General features: G+C 40.1%; 1 protein-coding gene across 1 annotated transcript; it reads left to right on the top strand.

Moving 5' to 3' along the window:
* The first annotated feature begins 17,633 nt into the window (after positions 1 to 17,633).
* LOC132766747 (killer cell lectin-like receptor subfamily B member 1B allele B) lies at positions 17,634 to 25,113 on the top strand. Its single transcript, XM_067465530.1, has 5 exons — positions 17,634 to 17,730; positions 19,928 to 20,104; positions 21,042 to 21,196; positions 23,124 to 23,236; positions 24,798 to 25,113. The coding sequence occupies exons 1-5, from the start codon at positions 17,682 to 17,684 to the stop codon at positions 24,919 to 24,921; spliced, it is 618 nt and encodes a 205-aa protein (XP_067321631.1). The 5' UTR covers positions 17,634 to 17,681; the 3' UTR covers positions 24,922 to 25,113.
* Positions 25,114 to 27,404: the final 2,291 nt, after the last annotated feature.

Genomic DNA, 27,404 nt, shown 5'->3' with positions numbered 1-27,404 from the left:
AGAGAACAGTCCAGGGTAACTCCCAGGTATTTGGGTGCGCTGCAATGCTCCAGTGGGATTCCTTCCCAGGTAATCCTCAGAGCTCAAGATGCTTGTCTGTTCTTAAGATGAAAAGCACATGTCCGTGTCTTAGATAGATTAGAAGTCAGCTGGTTTTCCCTGTAATAGGCAGTATGAGCGCCTAGAGCTTCAGAGAGCTTGATAAGAGCCATGGCTTCGGAGATTATATCAGCGCCCTCCCTCCTGACCTTTAGAAAGAGAACGAAGATGTGGTTTTGAGATCAAGCCTTTGGCTAGTAAATAATGCAGTACAAAACATAATTAAAGAGTATGTTCAATGACAATCGGAATGGCTATGGTCTATGATTTCTGGATCATGTGATCATGTGATCATGTATATACTAGTATGATTTTTATGTTTTGTCTGAATAGTTAAATTTTATGTATGTCTTATGTTTAATTATTTTAATTATTTTAAGTCATAGTTATATGTAGTAATTAATCATTATGGGTTTTTTGATTTGTTTTACTGTATGTTGGTATTGCATTTTTGTCATTAGTCTGCTGTAAACTGCTTTGAGTTCCCCCAGGGGTGAGAAAGGCAGTATATAAATAGAGTAAATAAATAAATGCTTCACTATCTACAGAGCTAAGCTCACTCTGGGATCTGGGATATTGGGATCTGCTGCAGTACATTAAAGGGCTGAACTCAGACTCTCCTGCTGCTTTCTTTAATATCGTGTTACCCCTTTAATCCAAACCGCTATGCCTATTGGTAGTATCCATTTTGTAGCCACCGCAAAGTCATCTTGAATTTCAAGCTGCATTAAATGGTCAGTGTAGATGGTCCTTACATAAACCACAACTTTAACATGAGTCAACAGGGCAGCTAAAAAGCCAATGTGATACTAGGCTGCATCAATGGAAGTATGGTGTCTAGATCAAGGGAAGATATAGCACCACTTATTCTGATTTGATTGGGCCTCATCTGAAATATTGTGTCCAGTTCCAGATATGAGAAAGTTTGAAAAATTCGGAAGGTATGAGAAGGACCAAAACACGGAAATAGACATATTTGCATTTTATTCCCTTTGGAGCCCAAGGGGAGGGCACCTTGCACTTGCAAACATGTGTATGCTGCTGCTGCTTTCAACCGACGCAGAGGTAACACCAGCAAGTAACAAAAACCAAAACCGGGAGCATCCAGTATTAGCAGTGGAAAATAGAAGGCATATTGCATGAGAAGCACCCACTGCTGAAATTCCTACTTCTGTGCAACAACCCTGTTTTAAGTAAGATATAGGCAAATTGACCATGTTTATGGGGCAACAAAGAAGAAAAGTTAATGGAACTTGACAAAGAGGAAACTTAGGGCAATTGACCATAACCGCTCTCTGAATGCCTCTCAGGAAGCTACTGGGTGGAGAGGGCATTCTTGCTTTCTGCAGACTCCAAAGATAGGACCAGATGAAATGTTATAAAGTTACAGAAAGCTAGATCTTGATTGAACTTGAGAAGTAATGTTTTTGACACCAGAATGACACCATTTAAGCCTGCTAGATGAGCGCCATTTAGGCCTGCTAGATGAGGATATTCCATAACCTTGTAAATAAAATAAAGAAGACCCTCTCCCATGTTGTCCTTCAGTTTAATATCCCGGCAGGTGGGACATGAGGAATACCTCTACACAGGCCCGTAGCCAGGATTTTGATTCGGGAGGGGCTGAGTTTGATTCGGGGGGGGGGGGGGGGGCTGAGTCTGAATGAAAGAGGGTCTACCCTAGCAAACCTTTTGTATCGTTACCCCAATACCCCCATGCATAGGGGGTATATTGAGCAAGGTGATCAGATTATGATATGAATAAACATAACAGTTTAAATAATGTACCAGTAAGGCCTTTTCACATGCCTGCCTCTACAGAACTCAGTTCATGGATTGGATAGATATGTTTTCGGAGAGAGACTTCCTCAAGTATCAAGCCATTCAAGGCTTTCAACATTTCAGCTTTATTTTTGGGAGTGCTGTTAGTTCATTGTAGACAAAAGATCAACAATGACCATTCTTTCCTCTTTTTCTGGATTTTTTTTTCTTTTTCTTTTTTTTTTCTATTTCTACTATCTCTTTTCTATTTATCACTTGTATATAAGACCTGAGATTTTATCTTTGTATATTTGAAAACTTAATAAAACTATTTTTAAAAAACAAAAAAATAATGACCATTCTTATGGCGTTTTAAAGACTGACACATTTTGAGGAGAATAAAAGACAAACAGATTCACTGGCTGCCAACCTGATTCTCGGCATGATTTAGGATTCTGGTTATAATCTACAAAACCATAAAGTTCAAGGACTGACTTGTTCAAAATCACAAAGGGTATAAATGCAGATACCCTTCATTAAAATACAAGCTTATTACAATAAAATGGTCGTGATGGTGAAAGCTGGATGTTTATTATCATGGTAGTATGCAGCCAAAACCCATTCTGGCACAAGGATTTGATCCCTCCTTAACAGCTCTTTAACAAGTTATTTTTGCATTACACAATAATTCCTGGGTTGCTGCAGCTAGCACAGTGCAAAAAGCTGAGTGCTCCAAGGTCTATATCCTGTTGTCTGCCACCCAACAAACTAGCACACAAATTTGCTGCTCCGGGGCACATTTACGCTGACACTATAATGCAGCTTGGAACTGGTTTGGCAGAAACAGGTGCTTAGAGCTGGTCTGAGGCCAGGATAGAGATTACATTGAACATGGAACATGGGCTCAAACCATTCTGTCGGTTTCCCTCCCTCTTTCATATTTTAAAGCAAGCATGGGCAAACTTCGGCCCTCAGGGTGGGCCTACCATAATTGTGGGAGTTGAAGTCCAAAACACCCAGAGGGCCGAGGTTTGCCCATGCCTATTCTAAAGAGATGCACATCAAGGCACTGGAGAGATAGGGGTGAAAAAAGAGAGAGTGACAGATAAAAGCAGAGGTGATTATTTATACTTTCCAGGAGGCCAATTAACACTCTGCTGCCCAGCCATGCCCTTGGGATATTTCTTGACAGCCCCAGTTCTGGTCTCTTTGCCCCACTTCAGCAGAAGCAAATGTATACAATACAGTGTGCATTATGTGGAACTGATTTAGTCCTGGATCTGGGAAATACTGGGATCTCATGCAGCATAATTTATCCATTTTTGGACTTTCCTGCAACTTCTTTAGTGCACTGCATGCCCTTTAATGCATGCTGCAATGTGTATGTTGTGGCCACCACACAGTTTAGAGTCACCTTGAAACTGCATTAAATGGTCAGTGCAGATGGGGCCCTAGAGAACAGGTCTAGAACAGTTCTACAGTGACTACTAATGAGGGGCGAGTGTAGCATTTGGGATTCACTGAGCCATCTTGGAGAAGGCAAGAGGTCCCACTGGCTCAGCCATGCCAATTAGCAGCATACCTTATGGTTCCCCCACTCTATATGGCAGTTGTCACCAGCCAAAAAAGTATTTTGCTAAAGAAGCTGGGAGAGGGGTTAGCCCCTCTCTCCCATTCTCATCTTACTGAATGAGTGGGTGGTCTAGGTGACATGAGTCAAAATGCCCACAAGACGGGAGGTCTGAGTATTGTGGCTTGTGACAGTCATGAAAGCGAGAGTTGACAACAGGGGACTGTAATATCAAACCCTGGGCTGCTTGAGCTTTGGTTATGTGGGATGGCAGTCAAGACAGCTGCCATCAGTTCCAGATAGGAACAAGTGCAGATGTCTTGGTTGCTTTTACGAGGGTTGAATGAAAAGTAATGCCTTCACCATTGTTACTTGGGTTTGGATAGGAATATTTTAATAAATCAAATGCAGAAATAATCCTTAGAATGGGCTCTTTAACTACCACTATTCACTTTTCCACATAATCACCGAACAATTGGATACATTTCTGTCAACGTTGAACAAATTTTCTGAAGCCGTCATGGAAGAAGTCGACATTCTGTTTTCGCAACCAGCGTCTACAGTTCTCTCAATGTCTTCATCAGAAGCATAATGATGTCCCTGCAGATCTTCTTTCATTAATGGGAATAGATGGAAGTCAGATGGTGCTAAATCTGGACTGTATGGAGGATGTCGTACAGAGATCCAGTCTCTGAAGTTTCAAGTCTGTGCACTTTCATTTCAGGCATCAGCATTCTGGGTACCCATCGTGCACAGATCTTCCAATAGCCAAGCAAAGCAATAATGTGACCCACACTTTCTTGTGAAATGCCGATTATGCTTGAAATTTCTCTATGAGTGATACAACGATCGTCCTGAATCAATCTGTCAACCTTTCGCTTGTGAAACTCAGTGGTTGCTATCACAGGATGTCCAACTCTTTGTTTGCCACGGAAGTCAGATGTTCCCATTCAACATCTTTAAACTTACTTGCCCAATGACGCACATTACTCTCATCAACACAATCACCATAAACAGCTTGAAATCTCTGATGAATCTCCTTTGGGGTGACACTTTCTGCTGTCAAGAATTCAATGACTGCACATTTCTTAAGTTGCATTGACCTACCATCTACGCAGGGTTCCATACTTTGCACTTTAACAACACAACCATTCAATGCTAAGGCTTCCCACCAAAATGAAATTGTAGAGGAGAGTCTACTGAACAAGGCAGTACCTGCTGCATACCAGTACTGCCATCTGTTGAGAAGTTACGAAGGTGGAGGCATTACTTTTCATTTATTCCTCGTAACTTGGGTGACAGCCTGAATCCTGTTAAAGTGAAAACAGCTCCTGTGGCATTTAGTTGACATGGGACTGATCTACACATACATCAACTTCAGTGGTTAGTGTAGATGTGTCCCTAGATCTAATGGATTTTAGGAGAACATTAGGAGAAACTTCTTAGCAGTTAAGGTGGTTTGGCAATGGAACAAATTACTGACAGAGTGGGTGGGCTTTTTATTATTGCTATTATTGAAGAAAGCAATGTCTTGAAGCAGGAGCTGAACCACAATTCATCTGGTGGCTTTGCTCTGGAAAGTTCCATTTGCTGGTTTTCGGTTATCAAAATACTTGAACCATAATGCAACCGTTACTCCCTTACTAGCCTTTTGAAATGTTGTTTGTCATCTGCAGCCACACCAGAAAGAAATGAGTGACAATAAGATGGAGAATTTGCCCACATTCTAACATGTTTTCATATCTGAGATGGAAAGAATGGGAGTTTTTAAAATATGAATAGTGGAAGAAACCAAAACATCAAGAATTCTCCATCCAATCCAAATTTTTGAAGTTTTGAAATTCAGAGTCAGAAAACCTTGGGAATTCTACTATATTAAATACTGTCCTGTTTCTTTTGTTCTTTCTTTTCTTAACAGACTTGACATTCTTATCTTTTACTAGCTGTACCCGCCACGCGTTGCTGTGGCCAACCTTCCCTCCCTCTTTTTCTCCTTTCTTTCTCTCCTTCCTTCCCTCTCTCTTTCCTTCCTTCCTTGCCTTTTTTTCTTTCTTTCTCTGCTTTCTTCCTTCTCCACCTCTTTCCTTCCTTCCACACAGTTCTATAACTCAGAATATCTAGGTAGAAAATCCCACAATATTTGCTTTGAGCTGGGTTGTCTGAATCCATGCTCAGATAATGTGGGATTTTCAGCTTTGATATTCTGGGATATAGGGCTCTGTGGAAGCACCCTCTCATAACCTAGTTTAAAGTAGATATTGTGGGTCATTGTGCTTTGATATTCATATAGGGCTGTGTGAAAGGGCCCTGGGTTATCTAAGTCTACAGTGCCATATATTCCGTGTGAAAGCTGGTAATGTGGGATTTTATTCAGGTGTGTGGAAGGGGCCTTAGATACAAATGCAACCGAAGAGCAAACCAAGAAAACCAATTTTGTTCATAGGTTGAAGACTGCCTGTAATTCTAAAGGGGATTTCTTTTTTTCCCTTCCTAAAAGGCCTCAAGGGCTATAAAGCTGCCCCAACTAACCCGCACCACTCTCCTGAGGCACTCTGTCGATGCTCAGGGGTGGCGGTTGCTTAAGTATAACTTGCTCTTTCCATTGTTGGGCATAGCTATTCCTGTTGGATTTGGCTAATGGACATGTGGAAGAATTGTGCTCCAATTTATCAAGGAAGATATCCCAAGGGCCATCCAATTACAGTTCATACGGCACAAAAAATAATTCATGAGTATTATCACGGGTAATGCTAAGAATAATACTCATGAATTTTTTTTTTGTGTTTTTTTTACACACAGCCCTGTCAGGGCATGGAACATTAGCTTTGCAAAAGAATTCATAAATGCAAATCATTTGCAAGTGAGATGTTAGTTATTATTGACACAGGTGACAAAATTGCTTGATTTATTAGATAAGCAGTAATTTATTGCAAATCCCATGATGTGGCAGAAGTCTGGCAATCTGCTAACAGTCAAATTGGGAAAAGCCTACAGCCCAAGATTTTAATCTGATAATCTTTATTATATTTTGTCACTCCCTTTATTCCTGTGCCAGCTAACATGAGCACTGTTCAGTCATTTTACAACACCTTTTTTTTGTTAAAAGGATAATGCTAAATTAGTGATGAATAGCGTTTTTCTTTCAACTAGGAGGCCCTGATTCATTGAAGTACAGTTCTAGCAGGCTACAAAAATCAGTTAGTGAATCAATAGTAAAGAATTCTAAATCAAAGGGAGCTGCACAGCTTATAGCACTGATGGTTTTTGGGATCAGGACAGCATCAGACAGCCGGGTGGCTGTCTCCATTGTGGATCCCTTATCTGTCCATATGTATCTCCTCCTATGAACCACCTCAGAGATTAAGATAGAATCATAGAATCATAGAGTTGGAAGAGACCTCATGGACCATCCAGTCCAACCCCCTGCCAAGAAGCAGGAATATTGCATTCAAAGCACCCCTGGGGAGTCTGGGTAGGCCCTGCTGTCACTCCCGCCTTCCTCGCAAGTGTGACTTGTGGGGACGAGAGACAGGACTTTCTCAGTGGTGGCCCCTCGGCTGTGGAACTCCCTCCCCAGCGACATTAGATCCAGCTTTCAGAAGGAAAGTAAAAACTCAGCTTTGGGATCAGGCTTTCAGAGAATAGTGCTGTGCGATAACAGATTTGGAATATATGCAATGACTATGGAATGGCTTTGGGACTACGTTTATGTATGGCATGATTTTAATATTGAATGTAATGTTTTTAAATGCTTAATATGCATTAATTTTAATTTTAATATTATTGGAACTATATGTGTTTTAAGGCATTGAATAATTGTTTAAATGTAAGCTGTCTTGAGTCCTCTTTGGGGTAGAGAAAGGTGGGGTATAAACAGGGTAGATAAATAAATGCATACATAAAGTCTTTGCCTTGTTCTTCCCAAGGAACTATGTGACTTCTTGGCAAGGAAATGGGAACTATATATAGAACATAGATATCTATTACTAAGATACACACTTTGTGTATACAAGGAAATGGGAACTGTTATCAGTGGGTTTGAACTCTCTGGTTGGTGAGCCCAACTCAAATATCCTGGATTCAGTTTTCACTCCAGTTTGGGGGAGGGAGGAATTCAGGGGCCTACTCTCATACTTCCCAATCAGTTTTTTACAGAGCGGCACTAACTCATCCATTAGCTAGAATGAGTTATGCATGTAATTTTCAGTCTATGTATGTTTTGCATATATGTCGGTTTCATGATAGTTTGTCATAACTTTTGTGGATAGTTGATATGCGTTCTGGATCTGGGGTATCTCTTACCAAGACTTCTTTTGCATTACTAATGGAGGGGGCTCCCTCAAAGGACTCAGGAAACATCAGGAAGATGAAAGTGAACATGGGTGAATATGAGCACACGTGATTATTTTCCTCACAAGCAAAACTGATGTTGTAAAATTGAAACTGTTGCCTTTTTTAATGAAACCATCAGTAAAGACAGCCCCCATGTAGGCAAAAGGTGTCAGCAGAGGTGTTGAGAGTTGGTCAAAATGTCAGAGGCATCATTTCCTGAGTGGTGTCTTTGCTTGCCAGCCTCATTCTCTCCGAGCTGCTTCTTTGAAGACCTGTTAGACAACTGCAACACTGCTCTTCTTCCTCATTTAAACAATACCATGAACAAGGAAATGCATCCAACTCGAATCCCTTGCCAGCTGGAGGATGGGCCCTGCTACTTTAATTTCAGACCAAGACTGAAAGATCAAAGAGTGAAAGTTAAATCTCATGTTCAAGGTAAATGATGACTTCTCTCCAGACTAAAGGTTTCTATGTTGTGATTGGCAGTCTCAACAGAATAGAATAGCCTTGTGAATGTTGGATTTTTACAACCACAATTCCCAGGATCCCCTGACCAGCATGATCACTGCTGACAGTGGTAGCTTGGGGGTTCTGGGAACTGTAGACCAAGAGTCAGTTTTGCATTCTTGTCTCACTATGTCATCATGAGCTGTATTTGATAAACCTGTTTATTGTCTAGTAAGGTCCATCTCATGGTTTCTTGGTGCACTATATTAGTGCAAATGGAGTATAAGTGATGTGGAAGAGGTTGGAAGGTTTCCACTGTAAGGCAACCAAATTAACGTTCTTCACATCACTCTTCTGTGGTTATGATCTATGTATGCTGATGATGATGTTTGGGGAGGTCTTGCCCCAGAGCTACAGAGATTCATGGCCAGTTTGTTATTTGGGTGAATGTCTTTTCTGACATTGTTTTTATCTGTACTATTCAAATGTCATAGTACAACATGTTGTTTAATCTGGGGAAATGTAAATACTCACACATTATGTGAGCTCATTTCTTTTAAAACACCACATGTAACAGAGTAGATCGTGTATGTGTTGGCTTGGGGGGATTGCCTCTCAACTGCAAGGTTGTGCTGCAATATATATCCAATGCAGAATCATTCATGGTTCTGCAATTGAGGTACCAAATGGTGCACGCATAATTGTTACTTGAATTGAGTGACCTTTGTGGTCTCTTCCAACTCTATGATTCTATTAATTTCATGAGCAGATTTTAGTTTTCATTTTCCCCTACTTATTTTTATAAGAAATGCATGTCAGTTAAATAAATGTCTTTTTAAAAGAGTGCACGTGACAATAGGAAACTCATGCAGATAGCTCCATTACCGGTATGAATGAACTGTTATGGGAGCAAGATCTACTTCTCCACATAGGCTCAAAACATCTTTCTTAGTGAAATGAGTCAAGATAGTGAACTCAGAGTTACTGAACAACAGAGAAACCTTGTATTTTCCAAGGTACAATAGTTCCCACAATATAACATGTTTGGTAACAAATAATCTAATGTTTATTTCCCAGACAACAGTATTAGTAACTAATAATATCTGCTGATAATCAGAGTAATTTATTATTTATTTATTTATTTACTTACTTTATTTGTATACTGCTCTTCTCAGCCCTTAGGCGACTCAGAGCGGTTTACAACAATTTAGGTATACACAATACAAAATCATTAAGCATTTAAAAGCAATAGCACCACAAATCATTAAACATCAATATCAATACATCACTACATAATCAATTACTGTATATACTCATTCATAGGTTGACCGAATGTATAAGTTGAGGATAGGCTTTGCGACCAAAATTATGGATTTTAATATGACTTATGGATAAATTGAGGGTCATTCCATGGAGGGAAGAAAGCACCAGTGCTGCCCCAGGAGTCACTCCTGGTTGCCAGTGCCATTTCCCAGACATTGAAAGAGACCAGGAGTAATAGGTTCCCTGGGATGGACTAAGCTCTTCCCTTTTGTGTTGCGTTGTTGGAGGCTTTAACAGCCGGAATCACTAGGGTGGTGTCTCTGAAGATGCTAGTAACAGATGTAGGTGAAATGTCAGTAGAAAATGCTGCTAAAATTTGCCATACAGCCAGGAAACCACACAACACCCCCAAAAAGTTGGTCCTTTTTTAAAATAAGAGTTAAAGTGCACTACTTCCCATTGATAAGTTGACCCAAGTTTTTTGAGTTGTGTTTTTGACTAAAATCTCTGGACTAATACATGAGTATATACTATATTTTTCAAAAATTGTATCCCAAACTCTGGTTGTGATAGCCAACCCTTTCCATTAACGTTGTATAATTAGGTAGGGCTAAAGTTACTGCAAGTGAAGGCTGATTTTTATGCTACCCTACCTTGCCATTATTAATTACATTTTAATGACAAGTGCCCATCTCACTACAGATCAAAGAGTCTCGTAATATGTATTAAATTATGCAAATAATTCCATTGAGAAACATGTAAGGAGCCTAAGTCTTTTGTGATCAGTTACTATTCCTAGATTTGGAAGGAATCCAGAGATAGAAAAGCTATTTGTCCAACTTTCTTCCATGCAGGATTATAGGGCTAAAACACCCTTAAAAACGTTCAAAAATCTCAAATGAAGGAGAATCCACCATCATTTGATGTAAGCCGTTTTGTTAGCAAGTGTCAAGCATTGGGCTAGGGCTCTGGAGATCAATGTTTGAATTCCTACAAAGTCATGGAAACCCACTGACTATTATAGAGAAAAGTAAAGACAACTTCCCTCTGAACAAACCTTACCAAGAAAACCCCAAGAGTCTTAGGGTCCTTCCACATAGCCATATAGCCCAGAATATCAAGTCAGAAAACCCACACTATCTGCTTTGAACTGGTTTATCTGAGTCCACACTACTATATAATCCAATGTGGATATTATACAGCTGTGTGGAAGGACCCCCAAAGTTGCCATAAATCAGAAACAACTTGACAGTACACAAAAGAAACAAATGTTGTTGTCATACAGTTTTTATTCTCTAATGTCCACTTGGAACATTCTTCTTGCAATTTGAATCCAGTAGTGTGGGTCCTACCTTTAGCAGCAGCATGAATCTTATGGGTAGTATTGGGATAAATAAATTGGGCTTGGCACAAGAGGAACGGAGAGGGAGGAAAGGAGGGAGAAAGTGGATAGGGTATTGGAAGTCAGGCATGAAATACACATTATGTAAAGTGTGGGCTGGCTATTAAACAATTTATCTTTGCCCATTACACTTATCTTACCAACAGCGTGATGTCATCACATTCAAGGCCTGCATAGCTGCAAAGCTGACAAATACACCATGATAATGTATTGTCGAAGGCTTTCAAGGCCGGAATCACTGGGGTGTTGTAGTTTTTTCGGGCTATATGGCCATGGTCTAGAGGCATTCTCTCCTGACGTTTCGCCTGCACCTATGGCAAGCATCCTCAGAAGTAGTGAGGTCTGTTGGAACTAGGAAAAAGGGGTTTATATATCTGTGGAATGACCAAGGTGAGACAAAGGACTTTTGTCTGCTGGAGCTAGGTGTGAATGTTTCAACTAACCACCTTGATTAGCATATAATGGCCTGACAGTGCCTCAAGCAAACTTTTGTTGAGAGGTGATTAGATAACTTTCATGTTTTATAGATAAGATATAATAGTGATGAAGCTTTGGCTGAGCCATTGCATGGCTGTCATAATTTACTTTGGTTATTAAAGTAAAAAAGAACTGGGTTGAAATCTCCACCTAGACATTCAACTCACTGGTTGATATTGAGCCAATCACTCTTTCTCAACTTTACATGCCTCCTGAATTTTTGTAAGACACAAAATTAGGGTCAGTTTTTGTTCATTATGATAATCTCCTTGAGTTAAGGATGAGGTGTAAAATCAGAGAGAAAATACTTCACCCTTGATTTAAGCATCTAACACCTTCATATTTCCTTCTAGAGCGCACTGTGGTTGGATTTTAATATATATCTGCGGGTTGAATATACCGTACAATGTCCCACTGTGAAACTGCCTAATAATTGAAGGGAGTTTCACTATGTATCCATACATTTATAAATGTGGATTATTTTCCATTGTTTGAAAATGTGCATGCACCCAGTATGGTAATTTTCAGCTATTGAAATTAGCTGCTAATATATTAAATTATGTTTTTTTAATAATTTTACAGTGTGAGAATATGTATATTTTTTATTTTTCATTTAACCCAGTACAGGGACTATAAAATGACAACTTCCATGATTTCATAGCATTGAACTATGACAGTTAAAGTGCTATCAAACTACTTTCATTCTACACTGTAGATGCACTGCCATATCTGCAGCTCTGTTCTAGTTAAAAGGCATGCATTACCATGTGATATTTATTATTTTTATTTATTTCCCACATTTCTAACCCGCTCTTCTCAACCCCTGAGGAGGGACTCAGGGCGACTTATACCAGCAACAATTTGATGCCACAAGATAATGGAACTATAAACAAATATAACAGCAGTTTAAAACAATAAACAGAACATTCAGTTAAAAACACATTAAAAACATTACCATAAATCCATGTAGCCAATTCAAGTCCAATTCAACATCCAAAGTGCTGTCATGCTTGCTGTCCAAAGGCCTCATCCCAGAACCATGATTTAACCTTCTTTCTGAAAGAAAGGAGGGAAGAAGCCGACCTGATCTTGCTGGGAACGGGTTCCACAGGTGTGGGGCCACCGCCGAGAAAGCCCTATCCCTCATCCCCGCCAAGTGCACTTGCAAGGCTGGCGAGACTGAGAGCAGGGCTTTCCCGGACGATCTTAAACTGCGAGGCAGGACATAGAGGGAGATAGATTTGGACAGGTAAGCTGGGCCAGGACCGTATAGGGCAGTGGTTCTCAACCTGGGGTCCCCAGATTTTTTTGGCTTACAAGTCCCAGAAATCCTTGCCAGTTTACCAGCTGTTAGGATTTCTGGGAGTTGAAGGCCAAAAACATCTGGGGACCCCAGGTTGAGAACCACTGGTATAGAGCTTTATAGGTCAAGACCAGCACTTTGAATTGTGCTCAGAAGTGGACCGACAGCTAGTGGAGCTGACACAGCAGGAGGTGGTATGCTTCCTGTATGTTGCTCCAGTAAGTAACCTGGCTGCCACCCTTCGACTAATTGAAGTTTCCGAACAGTCTTTAAAGGCAACTCCACATAGAGTGAGTTGCAGTAGTCTATTCTGGATGTAACCAGAGCATCGACCACCGTGGCCAGATCAGACTTCCCAAGGTACGGGATTATTAGCAGTATTATTCCATTTTCACTGCTATGTTAACACCTGCTGGAGTTTTGGGACTTGTAATTTAGTGATGCCTATCAGCTCTCTGGCTGAAAATTCTAAATATCCCTCCCTAAACTTCAAATACCAGGTTTCATATGATGCTGCCATGACAGTTAAAGTGGAAAAATAGCACCATAACAGAATAGTATGTTAGGGGCCTCTGAGATCAGAAGTTGTCACAGGACTCCAAGAGTGCCTCAATAATTCTCTCTATCAGGAGAGCATTGCAGCACCATTGTCCAACGTTATGATATGCAACATTTTGGAAACCTTTTGGTTATGGCACTGTCTGGCTTCAGTATTAGGCTTCGGGAGTAGCATTGGTAAACAGAGCTACAATAATTGATTAAGAACAATGGAAATTGCAGCCCAACAGCATTTGTGGCTCTTAGATTGAGGAAAGGTAAAAGGGCATTTTAAACATCAGACATATCCACAAACCTTGGATCTAAATCCAAACCTATTTCCTGACTAAGCAGAACAAACTGCAGCCTTCCAAATGTTACTTTAGACTTCATTTCAAAGGGCACATTTTGGTGGCATACACCGGTTCTGCTCTATAATAATAAACTTCATTTATACCCCGCCACCATCTCCCCAAAGGGGACTCGGGGCGGCTAACATGAGGCAAAGCCCGAAGATACAATACAGCAAAATAAAATGCAAAATACAGAACAACAAAAATTACATCAGAATAAAATACATACAGTAGAAAAATAGCATAAATAAAGCAAAATAACAAAATGGAAAATCGAAACACAATGGGTAGGCCAGATGCACAAGATAAAATGATAAAACCCTGGATGAGGTAGGAGTAAAAAAGTGTATTTGAGAGGAGCTCAAAAAGGATGAACAGTGGGGATAGGCCTTCAATTTAGGACAGGGGAAAGTTCATCATAAGGACACTGTAGATGGAACAGACAGAAATGGGATGAATGGTCACTCTCCAAAGGCACGTCGGAAGAGCCAAGTTTTCAGATCTTTCTTGAAAGGCTGCTAGGTTTGCCTAATCTCACCAGGTAGCGAGTTCCAAAGCCAGGGGGCCACAGTGGAGAAGGCTCTCTCCCTCATTCCCACAAATTGTGCTTGTGATGGAAGAAGGGGCGAAAGGAGGGTCTCTCCAGAGGATCGAAGGGATCATGCAGACTGGCCCTACTTCACCCACAGAACCCACAGGCTTCCATCAAACAATGTCAGTGGGATTCGTGAGTGCTTATCAGCATACTTCAGACAGGACACAGCTCTTTAAGATGCAATGCTGGAGCCAGGAAATGATTTGTCAAGAAGCTGCATTGTTTGTGGCTGTTGTGGGAGAATGAATAAACTGTTATATTTTGTAGACTGTGCTTTGCCAGTTATCTGAAGTTGGCAATAAGGGCTCACAGCCAAAGAAATAACACAGTTGTGGCTGGCTGAGAGGCCAATGAAACCACAAAATGTGTGGGCTGAAGTTCTGCTCGCTGGCCAAAAGATTAATAAAAGATAATATGACAATTGAGAACAGACTCAATGCATCTCAAAAGCTAGATCTGCTCCAAGATTAAATGCACATTTGCCAAATGAAGAAATCAAGGCAGAGAGCCAACATTTGTGAATCAGTAGATGAAATAAAGCCAACAAAACCTCATGAACGATATTTAAAAAGAACAATAGTCACTCAATTGACTGAGTAAGAAGACAGAAGGGTTCTTGATTATGGACAATCCCCAGAATAGATGAGATAACCATCTTTATTGTGTTTTAAATTAAGACTCTAATATAACAGAGTTAAATTCTCTGTTAGCTACACTGAAGCAATAAATTGTGTTGGGAATAAATAAATTAACTGTGTAATATCTTCCACAGATGAATACAAGTGTTGATCTTATGCAAAATGTTGCTCCCTTGCCAGTGCACTGTCCTCTGACAACCATAAATTTTATATGTTTGAGAAATGTTCCTCATAAGAAATATGGTGCATACTTTGTCCAAGATTATATAATGCCTATCAGCACAAAATACCTAGAATATAAAAGGTCTAGACTGTAAATTTATGTGATATGGTGAACTTCTGTTCAGAGCATGTTAAAGCAATAAACATAGACTAAACATATGTCTGGTTTTTCCAAGTAATGTATACCAATTCGTTGTACAGTAAAAAACAAAAACAAACCAGCATTATTGTTGTTGGGGTGTTATGTGGTTTCCGGGCTGTATGTCTGTGTTCTAGCAGTATTTTCTCCTGATGTTTCAACTGCATCTGTGGCTAACAACTTCAGAGGATCTGAAGATGATCTTCTGAAGATGACAGCCACAGATGCAGGTGAAACGCCAGGAGAAAATGCTGCTAGAACATGTCCATACAGCCTATAATCCACATAACACCTGAGTGATTCTGGCTGTGAAGCCTTTGACAATACATTGTTGTTGTTGTCATTTCCAACTCATGACAACCCTATCACAGGATATTCTCTGGCTGGGAGTGTGAGTTTCATTCAAGATCACAAAGTGGGTTTCCATGCAGAAAATTGAGCCCTGGTCTAGTCCTCAAACCAGAATATCACAGTGGTTCCCAAGAAATAGTGCAGAAAGATATTAAACCACGTATTCTTTATTCCACGATTAATTCTACAATACTCAGTTCCATAAGGACACTTATGGGGAGTGTCGATGTTAACATATATATCTGAATAATACTGTTGTTCATAAGTTAGAAGCCAAGTTAACCCAAGGTCCAGTTGGAGATTCACAGATTAGTTGAAAAATAGCAGAATTCCTCCAGGCAAAGAAAAAGAGTGGAATATTATGTCTAAGGAATGGATAGTAGAGGTCTGTAATTTTTTTTAATAAAGTGATTAAAATTGGGGGATAGACTTGAAGAAAGGCTTTTTCTCTGGTCTTCACACTGTACCCTTATAATTCTGTGATCCCACTTCAAATGCCATGGCTACATTTCTGTAGAATCTTGTGACAAAGTGCTTTGGGAAAGCCTTGATTTCTCTGGCAGAGAATTCCAAACTCTTCATGAAAATACAGATCCCAACATCCCATACTGAACACATAGCTATTGGAACTGAATTAAATATTATGTAGTGGGAAATCATAATACTAAAACCCAGAATTTCTGGTGAAACTGAAAGGAGAGAATAGGAGAGATTCAAGGCCCAAACTTTTTTCACAGCATGTAGTTAAAAAAATGGCTAAAAGCTATAGTGGCATTTATTGCCTTCCTAAACTTGTGCACCATATGTGCCCTTACCTTGGGAAGTCAGACTTGGCCATGGTAGTCCACGCTCTGGTTACATCCTGAATAGACTACTGCAATGCGCTCTATGTGGGGTTGCCTTTGAAGACTGTTCGGAAGTTTCAAATAGTCTAATGGACAGCAGCCAGGTTGATCACTGGAGCAATGTACAGAGAGCACACAATCCCCTTGTTGCATCAGCTCCACTGGCTGCCAGTTTGCTACCAAGCACAATTCAAAGTGCTGGCTTTAGCCTATAAAGCCCTAAACAGTTCCTGTCCAGCTTACCTGTCCAAATGTATCTCCTACTATGAACCACCTAGGAGATTAAGATCGTCAGGGGAAGCCCTGCTCTCAGTCCCACCACCTTCGCAGGTGTGTCTGGTGGGAACAAGAGACAGGGCCTTCTCAGTGGTGTCCCCTCAGCTGTAGAACTCCCTCCACAGTGATATAAAGCAGCTCCCTCCCTCCTGGCCTTCAGAAGGAAAGTGAAAACTTGGCTCTGGGGTCAAGACTTTGGATATTAACTACAGTGCAATAATACTATGAAATATGTGCAATGATTCTTGGAACGGCCCCAGATTACAATTATGGATGGTGTGATTTCAATAATGATTATAATGTGTTTATGTTTTAATATGCATTTTAACTTTAATGTTTAAACTTATTTAATTTAAACAATTAAATGTATTTAATTGTCTGTTGTCTAAAGGTAGCAAATAGTTGCTATATGTAATGCTGCCTTGAGTCCTCTTCAGGGAAGGGAAAGGTGGATTATAAATAGAGGATATAAATATCCTCTATTAATAAATAAGTAAGTAAGTAAGTAAGTAAGTAAATAGATGTTTTAGAAAAGGATTAAATAGACCCATTGAGGATGAGGCTATGACCAACTAGCTAATGGCAGCATAATCCTGACTGATTTTGGCCCCAACTACACTGCTCTATAATGCAGTTTCAGGACCCATCTACACTAACAATATAATGCAGATTGAACTGGATTATATGGCAATGTAGACTCATATAATTCAGTACAATGAAGTTCAATCTGTATTATATGAGTTGACACTGACCATATAATCCAGTTTAATCAGCATTATATGGCAGTGTAGATGGACCTGAGCAGAAGATTACAGTATGTTGTGTTGTGTTGTGTTGTGTTGTGGGGATCTCTCATTCATAGGGTCAAAGCCAACTTGATGGCAATCCGGAGTTCTCCAAAAAATCACCTGTGGGAGAAATAAGACGCTGAATTAATGATGCCCTTAGCCTGACCTACATGTGTTCATTTTCTGTTTTTTCTTTAACATCTTCCCCCAATAATTGGTTTTTGTAGATCACCTGTGGAGACATTCCAGATGGCATCAGTTCCTTCATGTTTTCGGTTGCATGACAGTTCTCCTTCTAATGGGAGCTGTGATCGCACTAGGCATTTGGGGTGAGTTTGTCTGAGACATAATGTAATACTAGGTGTGTTACAAAACCTGGTAGCTAATCTTTAGTATTACCAACTAGTTTCCAGGGGTAACATCATTTTCAGAGAATAATATTCACACAGCCTTGTCACTGCTTCTCAGGCCAAAGCATCTCAAGATGAGAATTAGGTCTAATGCAATACTCCAGACCATGTTGGGACAAGGTGTGTATGATTAATTAAACATTTCGCTTTCATAATTTTTTATCCTGTGCCCCAAGAATTGGAGTATTGTGAGGAGGTACATAGATTTGCTTGAACCTGACATATAGCAAACTCATGCATTGATTTCAAGGATTTTTAAATATTTCTCTCTCTGTCCTACTGAGAACATTGCTGCAATGTTAATATGTTTTATGATGATTTAATATGTGTAATATGTTTTAATGATTTTAATTCATGTTTATATGTCTATTGATTTTTAGTTAATTATGTTATGTATTGCTTCTTTCTTATGTATAATGTGGCATTGAATTTTGCCAAACTGTAAGCTGTTCTGAGTCCCCCTCAGGGTGAGATAGAGCAGGATAGAAATATAGTAAATAAGTAAATAAATAATAAATACGGATAGGAGGAGACAACTTGCAGGAAAAAAACAGGGAATTCTGGGACTTGAAATCCAGAATAATGGAGAGGAAAACCAGTCTGTGATTGGCTGAGGCAGGCCATGTGGTGCATCAGATATCAGCCTTATCACCCCAAATGAGAGGTGCTGCTGCTTCAATTATTGGGGGGGGGGGGGGAATTCTAAAAATCAGTAGATGAATGGATCTTTCTGAAACTTAGCAGGAATCATGCCCTACTCATCTTCTGTTACTGTGGGTAATTTTTAAAAACATCTCTTTTGGGTTTTTTAAAAGGTTATTTGTAAAATCTTTAAATTTTTCAAAAAATCAGTAGATGAGTGAAATGTTCTGAAACATGGCAGTCTTACAGTTATAAATGTCTCCTGCAAGTGTGCCAAGTTTCATCTTGATAGACATAAAAATGATGGAGAAACGAGCTTCTAAAGTTTCCTTATTAGCAAGAATTGACCAAATCTTCCCAAAGCCGGATACAGAACTCCAGATCACAAATTACAAATCCAAATGGCCTCCCTTCTATCTCCCAGAATCTTCCCAAAAACAGAAGGGGGGGGGGGGCATTCGAAATGAAAATAGAACAGATTTCTGCCATTTCACACACCATTAATTAGCATATCTATGTGTACTATTTCTTAACATAATAAGTTTATAAAACTGGGGCTCAAATTTCATCCATCTGTAAGGGGCACATTTCAGTAAATGTATGGATTATAGTTCTCTTATTTGTTTACTAGAGGAGCATAGAGTTGGAAGGGAACATAAGGGCCATCTAGTTTGATCTCCTGCCATGTAGGTAAACACATGTTAAGCACTCTTGTAAGATACTAATCCAAACTCTAATTTAAAAACTCCAAATATTTGTAAGAAAAAAGAGGCTTACTTTAAGATGGATGGATGGCATCCATGAAGTGACTGGACTGACCTTGAAGGAGCTGGGGGTGGTGACGGCCGACAGGGAGCTCTGGTGTGGGCTGGTCCATGAGGTCACGAAGAGTCGGAGACGACTGAATGAACAACAACAACTTTAAAAATGAGTTAGTTACCATTACAGATCAATGACTACATTAAAACAAAACAGTTTACATTTTGAAATACTTAGGGTTTTTTAAAGGATACACTACTTTACCATTGTTCCAAAATAGATACATAGATACCTCCAGTTACTTTTAAACAGTATCCAAAATGCTCTAAGCCAGCAAAACATACACAAATGTTGATATCACTATACTTTATAACAGTAACAGAAAACGGTTACACTGCAAAAAGAGTGCTACTATCCCTTGTTATATAATAATAAAATAGTAACATAATAAAGAGGCAATTCTGTTATTAGTAAATAGAATGAAGTACAAATACCCAGGATTCCATATCATTGAGCCATGACAGTAACATTAGTATCAAACTGCATTAATTCTATAGTTTTACATTCTCCATAAACAAAGGATTGCAGTTCCAGGGGAATTAACTGGTTGGGAACTATCTTTCTGTAGTTCCATGGAAGTTGCTATACTTTAGTTTAAAAGCTTATATATAATATTGGCAAGTATGTTGATCACTAAAACAAATATCTCTTAAAGCTTGGTGGATCAAAGAATCCCTGAATGACCTTGAGAAGAAGATCCATGTCTTCCACGAAACAAGCAGCCAAACACCCAGCAATGTGAGTCAGCAGAAGATCAGGCAAGATAACCATCAGGCTTTGCTGCAATATTTGTGCAAGTCATATGGAAATCACTCCACAAGTAACTTTTCAGGTATGTTTTCAGTCCCCTGAAGCTATCAAAAATTGAAGCTTGGCATGGTCCAGAGGACTTCAAGGATGCTTCAGTCTCATCGTCTCTCCCTCCCTCCCTCCCTTTCTCCTTGAAAGATTTGGGGAGTTGTGTTTCAAAAAAGTAACTTTTTAAAAATAGAAAAGCATGCTCTCTAACTGTTCTGATTTGTCAGGGACAATCTTGATTAGTCCTCTGTCATCCCACCTTTTTTTAAAGTTGCTTTTCTCTCTTTCTTGATAGAGCCCATGGCTGCTGCTTACTATTTCTTAGATTTCCAGAGTCCTTCATACTTTAAAGGCCACCAACAGCCCACTATTTTGCATGTTTATCTAGAGCAGTGGTTCTTAACCTCTGGGTTGCGAATCACCAGTGGGCCGTGAGGATGAAAATCTGGTCCGTGAGCCTCCTTCCTCTTTATTTATTTATTTCATTTATTTTATTTCTGCTCCTTTCATGCTACCTGCCACTCCTTCCCTGTCACTGACCATGGCATATGTTCTGTATCAGAAACTAGAGCCGATGTGGTCTATCCAATGACATTTTCTGAATCAGCACCCCAAACCGAATCTAAAGTTGACCAAAAATGGATTTGTAAACCTTTTGGTACTAATGTTGGAGTGTGGTCCCTGGTCAAAGGAGTCCCTGGTCAAGTGGTCCCTGGTCAAAAAAAGGTTGGGAACCACAGATCTAGAGAAAAGTGTTTCTTGATTTCAGGAGGTCTGCAGCTAACACTTTGCATAAACATGCTTGTTTAGAAAAAAAATTAGAATACAAATAAGGATGTTTAATTCTGTGACATTGTTTATGTTGACATGGCATCAGCATCTATATATATTTACTAGAGTGGAAAATCTAAGTTGCATAGAGCTCAATCAAGTAAAACAAGTAGTAACTTCCCCTTTTAAAAACAATACAGATAATCCAAGATGCATACTCTGTCCTGAAAGCTGGCTGCTTCATGAGCACAAATGCTACTGGATCTCCCAAGAAAAGCAAACGTGGAACAAGAGCCGCCATGACTGCACAGCAAAAGTCTCAAAGCTTGCAGTGATAAAAGAAAAAGAAGAACTGGTAAATACTGATACTCCGTAGATCTGAATAGTTAAGGCACTTTCTGCACTAGGAAAAAAAGCAAATCCTTTGTCTGAGTGATCACAATATTGTGCTCTGGTAAACAACAACAACAACAACAACAATAATAACAACAATAAACTTTATTTATATTCTGCCCTATCTCTCCAAGAAGACTCAATGTGGATTCCAACGACAAAACGGCAAACATTCAATGTCTGATAAAACAATACCTGGTAAAGTAAATTAGGAGGCTGCATAAATTGTTTACAAATATTTGAATTGTTTGATTTGACCTGTATAAGATTTTATATTTTTCCTTTATTGGTGATTACAAGGACAAGGAACTGCTAAACACCTACTGATAATTCTTAGAAAATAATATTGATCAGAATCCTGTATTGGCTACTTAATTTAGTATACTATTTATTCTTGTTATTCTGTGCCTTCAAGTTGTTTCTGCCTTACAACAACTCTAAGGTGAACCAATTGTGTTGTTTACTTGGCAAGATTTGTTCTGAAGTGGGCTGTCTTTGCTTTCTCTTAGGCTATGACATATTCCTAAATATACTTCAGTATGTTTAACTAGATAAACTTCCATTGGTCTGACCCTAATTCTAATGGAAATGTAATTAAACTATGAGATTGATACCCATTGAAGTAGGTGGATGGGTGGAAATAATCAAAACTGTGACAAATTAGTGACCATGAATATGGAAGGGTTAGCAGTTTGAAAACATGCAAATGTGAGTAGATCAATAGGTACCGCTCCAGCGGGGAGGTAACAGTGCTTCATGCAGTCATGCCAGCCACATGACCTTGGAGGTGTCTATGGACAATTCCAGCTCTTTGGCTTAGAAATTAAGATGAGCACCAACCCCCAGAGTCGGACATACTGGACTTAATGTCAGGGGAAAACATTTACCTTTAGCTATTTAAAATTTACTCCCCCATAACTGTCTATATTGACAGTTGCTGCTTGATCATGATCTTGAGACTATTGCCACAATTCTAATCCCTCTTCACAACTTTACCAAACACCAGCTGTATAGGGAGATGGTGACCCATTCTGCCACTGATGGGAGCATGTTTCAATGATATTGTTAAGTTTGGGGAAGTTAGGCCAGGATTCAGGATTCTTGCTTTTATTGGCAGTGAGGATCATATGATGTATGGCAAACAAGGTATGTGAAGAGTATTGATGGAGCTGAGTATGTTCAGCTTGCAGAGGCAGCCCTAGGTAATTTTCAACGGTAAGCAAACAGTATTTTGGCTCCCCCCCCCCCCCCCCCAACCAATCACTGATATATATTTTCTGTTCATTGTGGAAGTTCTGTGTGCCATATTTGGTTCAATTCCATCATTGGTGGAGTTCAGAATGCTCTTTGATTGTAGGTGAACTATACATCCCCATAACTACAACTCGTATATGTCAAGGTCTATTTTCCCCCAAGAGCACCTCAAGAGCGCCCCTGGGCAAAATCAACTATACTGCAAAAGTTTACTTTGCGTAATGGGTTGAGCCACCTCTGTCAGCTTGGTTACATGATTGCACTTTTTAAATGCGTCCAGGGCTGCCATAGAGAGGATCAGAAAAGTCTGTTCTCTTCTGCCCCAGAAGGTAGGAGCAGGTCGAATGGTTTGAAGTTCCAGGAAAGTAGATTTTGATTGAACATTAGAAGAACAATGAAAGTAGTTCAGCAATAAACCCAACTGCCAAGAGAGGTGGCAGGGATCTCCTGTGGATGTCTTCAGAAAGAGGCTGGCTAGCTAGCTACCTGCTGGGGAATGTTCTACTTGGAGATCTTGCATTGAGCAAGGGGATGCTCTCAATGATGATCTCTTGGACATTTATAGACTGTGTATCTATAAATGTATAAAACATACCTTCTGAAATTATGTAGATGTATTCCTGTATTATTGCCAGGACTTCCTACAGCATATTACTGATGGGGCACAGCTGCTGTGGCTTGGACTGATTGCTGATCCCTCTACAAAGGAATGGTCTTGGGTAGAAGGATCCCCATTAAATAATACACTGTGAGTATTTTCTCTCTCTCTCCTGCAGTTTATGCCAGCCTTGCTGGGGAATATTTATGTTCTCTTGTGCCTAATAGAAAATGAACTCTAGTTTCAATGTTGCAACTATATATACTTTAAATCATCATCTGTAAGGTAAATGTAATTTGTGCCAATTCTTTTCTAGGACTCTTCACATTCTTTAAGTCTAGGCTAGTGTCAGATCTGATACTGTTTCACTCCCTATCTTTCTTTTTGAACTTATCAATCTTGGCAGTGAGAATTATTTCCAAAACATGTGCAAGCCAGGCATGTAGCTGGGGGGGGGGGGGGGGGGAGGTGTTGAGTGGCTTCATTTCCTCCCCCCCCCCCCCCCGAAATTCTCATGGTGGTCCACGAGAAGGCCTTACTGGTACATTATTTAAACTGTTTATGTTTATTCATATCGATCTGATCACCCGAAAGAGACCCTCTTTCACTCAGACTCAGCCCCCCCCCCCCCGAATCAAACTCAGCCCCCCCCTCCCCAAAAATCAAAATCCTGGCTACGGGCCTGGTGCAAACAGATTGTGGTTTTCATCCAAAGAAAATATTAGTTAAAATGAACAAAATGAAAACAAATCAAAGCTTTTGAATTCTGATCTGAACATCATTTAAAATTCATAGCCTATCATGATTTTGAGATGAAGTGTATTTAAATTTAATATATTGAAATACATCGAAACCAGGATGATACCAAGGATCCATCTTTACAGCAGTGGATGAAATTGACCAAATACAAGAACTATTTTCAAAACATGGCCTTCACTCGTAATATGAAAGTAGGAGATAGGAAAGGTCTAACATATAAAAGTATGCACAAGCTGGTTGAGCTAAACCAGACTGAGAAAACACATTCTTTGAGATGTTTATGAAATCCTATTGAGTGGAACAAATGGGACCTGGAGCCAACTGTAACTAGATGGCCACAATATTACCAGATGGAGAAGCAGGCAGCAATAAAAAAGAGCATAGTCTAGTTAGGGAAGGATCCTAATGAGGTATCTTGTCCCACTTGACCAAATGTACCAATAGTACAGGTAAGAATTTCACAATTCTTCTAATAAAGAATCCAAGGGTGCATCCACACCATATAGTTATATTTTGATAGGATTTCAACTGGAGAGAATCTATTTTAAGGAATTCTGAAATGTGTAATTTGGTGAGGTATTCAGCATTCTCTGCTAAGCAACTCTAGGGCTATAGGTCAATGGTGTGGACTAGCAGGAAATGCTGAACACCTCAATAGGAACAAATCTCAGTGTTCCAGAGGACTGGGCCATGGCCATTAAAGGAAGAACAAGGTGTGAAAGCCTTTAGGGTGGATACTCCCAAGGTTTCCTACATGCAATGACACACAGACACAGGATGATGCATACTATAGCACAAGTCCTAAGTAATACCTACAACAAGGTTCATATAAGCTCAAAATGCGCAAGATATATTCAGCTATGGGAGGAATAACTGTTGTTTGAAAGGCCAAATTCAGTCATGATAAAAGAAGTGAGCCCTTGACAAGTCTTCTTTCTCCTTGATTCTGTAGGTTGCAAGTAACCGGGGATGCTCAGGCAAACAGCTGTGGGATGCTTAAAGGGAACAAAATAATATCAGAAGCTTGCAGTGCTGTAACCAAGTGGATATGTGAAACAGAAGCTCTTCTGGTGTGAACAATCAAATAGAAAATAAACTGTGTGGTCTACATGTGATCCAGGCATGAACCTAAAGTGCTATTTATGTAGAAAAGTAGAAAAGTACTATAGTGTGTGTATATGTGTTTCTTCTGAGAAAACTCTTCTTATTAATTCATTTATTAAAGTGGGTGCTAGAAACAATATCATAAGAAAGCTGACTGGCACAACCTGGGGATCACAACCAGACACAGTGAAGACATCTGCCCTTGCACTATGCTACTCTGCCGCTGAGTATGCATGCCCAGGGTGGAATACATCTCACCATGTTAAACCAGTGGATGTGGCTCTTAATGACACATGCTGCATTATCACGGGGTGTCTGTGCCCTGCACCACTGGAGAAATTACACTGTCTAGCCAGCATTGCACCACCTGACATCTGCTAGGAAGTAGCAGCCAATAGTGAAAGGACCAAGGCAGTGACATCTCCTCCAGCTCATCCCTTCAGCCAGCACATCAATGACTTGAATCAAGAAATAGTTTTCTAAGATCTACAGAGGCACTTGCTGGAACACCCCAGCAAGCAAGAGTCCAAAAATGGCAGGCTCAAACCCAGAACCTCAATCAATGGCTGATACCAAATGAGAAACTCCTCCCTGGGCACACAGAAAACAGGACGACTTGGAAGGCGCTGAACAGACTGCGCTCTGGCACCACAAGATGCAGAGCCAATCTTTCTTTAAAGGAAGAACAAGGTGTGAAAGCCTTTAGGGTGGATACTCCCAAGGTTTCCTACATGCAATGACACACAGACACAGGATGATGCATACTATAGCACAAGTCCTAAGTAATACCTACAACAAGGTTCATATAAGCTCAAAATGCGCAAGATATATTCAGCTATGGGAGGAATAACTGTTGTTTGAAAGGCCAAATTCAGTCATGATAAAAGAAGTGAGCCCTTGACAAGTCTTCTTTCTCCTTGATTCTGTAGGTTGCAAGTAACCGGGGATGCTCAGGCAAACAGCTGTGGGATGCTTAAAGGGAACAAAATAATATCAGAAGCTTGCAGTGCTGTAACCAAGTGGATATGTGAAACAGAAGCTCTTCTGGTGTGAACAATCAAATAGAAAATAAACTGTGTGGTCTACATGTGATCCAGGCATGAACCTAAAGTGCTATTTATGTAGAAAAGTAGAAAAGTACTATAGTGTGTGTATATGTGTTTCTTCTGAGAAAACTCTTCTTATTAATTCATTTATTAAAGTGGGTGCTAGAAACAATATCATAAGAAAGCTGACTGGCACAACCTGGGGATCACAACCAGACACAGTGAAGACATCTGCCCTTGCACTATGCTACTCTGCCGCTGAGTATGCATGCCCAGGGTGGAATACATCTCACCATGTTAAACCAGTGGATGTGGCTCTTAATGACACATGCTGCATTATCACGGGGTGTCTGTGCCCTGCACCACTGGAGAAATTACACTGTCTAGCCAGCATTGCACCACCTGACATCTGCTAGGAAGTAGCAGCCAATAGTGAAAGGACCAAGGCAGTGACATCTCCAGCTCATCCCTTCAGCCAGCACATCAATGACTTGAATCAAGAAATAGTTTTCTAAGATCTACAGAGGCACTTGCTGGAACACCCCAGCAAGCAAGAGTCCAAAAATGGCAGGCTCAAACCCAGAACCTCAATCAATGGCTGATACCAAATGAGAAACTCCTCCCTGGGCACACAGAAAACAGGACGACTTGGAAGGCGCTGAACAGACTGCGCTCTGGCACCACAAGATGCAGAGCCAATCTTAAGAAATGGGAGTACAAAGTGGAATCCATGACATGCGAGTGTGGAGAAGAGCAAACCACTGACCACCTGCTGCAATGCAACTTGAGCCCTGCTACATGCACAATGGAGGACCTCCTTGCGGCAACACCAGAGGCACTCCAAGTGGCCAGATACTGGCCATAGGCTATTTAATCAACTACCAAGCTTGCAAACTTTGTGTTTTGTCTGTCTGTTTGTTTGTTTTGTTAAAAATGTAATACAACTGTCTGGTTGCTCCTGACACGATAAATAAATACATATTTATTCCCCCTCCCAATGCAGTGGATAGGAACAAAGATGAAAGTCGAAGTATTCCCTTGTTGATACTCATTTAGAGAGAGTTCAAGGTTTCCTGCCTTTACTCAGAACTGGTTTTCCGGATGGAATCGTTATAGGAGTTGCATGTGACGTCTGTAGACAGTCCACGTCTCACAGTCATATAGCAGGGTTGGCAGAACAATAGCTTTATAAACAAGCCCCTTGGTATCTCTACTGATGTCCTGGTCCTCAAACAGTCTGTGTTATATAAATCATGAATGATATAGGTACACACATAGGGGTTCCTGGGGTCAGCAGGCACCATCTAGGCACCACTCAAGGTGACGCATTCAGGGAGGGGTAAGACATATATAATATCATATAAAATCATTAGTGAAAAAAGGTGCAAGGATGTTTGGGGAGCATGCAG

Source organism: Anolis sagrei, chromosome 2, assembly GCF_037176765.1.
Source record: "Anolis sagrei isolate rAnoSag1 chromosome 2, rAnoSag1.mat, whole genome shotgun sequence".
In the NCBI taxonomy this organism is placed as follows: Eukaryota; Metazoa; Chordata; class Lepidosauria; order Squamata; family Dactyloidae; genus Anolis; species Anolis sagrei.
Note: the sequence above shows the minus strand (reverse complement) of the source record. Positions and strands in the feature narration are given on the sequence as shown.

Bases quoted from the DNA above. Each gene is read 5' to 3' on its own strand.
- LOC132766747 (XM_067465530.1), top strand. From the start codon at position 17,682: ATGACAGTTCTCCTTCTAATGGGAGCTGTGATCGCACTAGGCATTTGG. The intron at 20,105-21,041 runs GTATGTTTTCAG...AAAACAATACAG, and splicing joins CTCCACAAGTAACTTTTCAG to ATAATCCAAGATGCATACTC. The intron at 21,197-23,123 runs GTAAATACTGAT...TATTATTGCCAG, and splicing joins TAAAAGAAAAAGAAGAACTG to GACTTCCTACAGCATATTAC.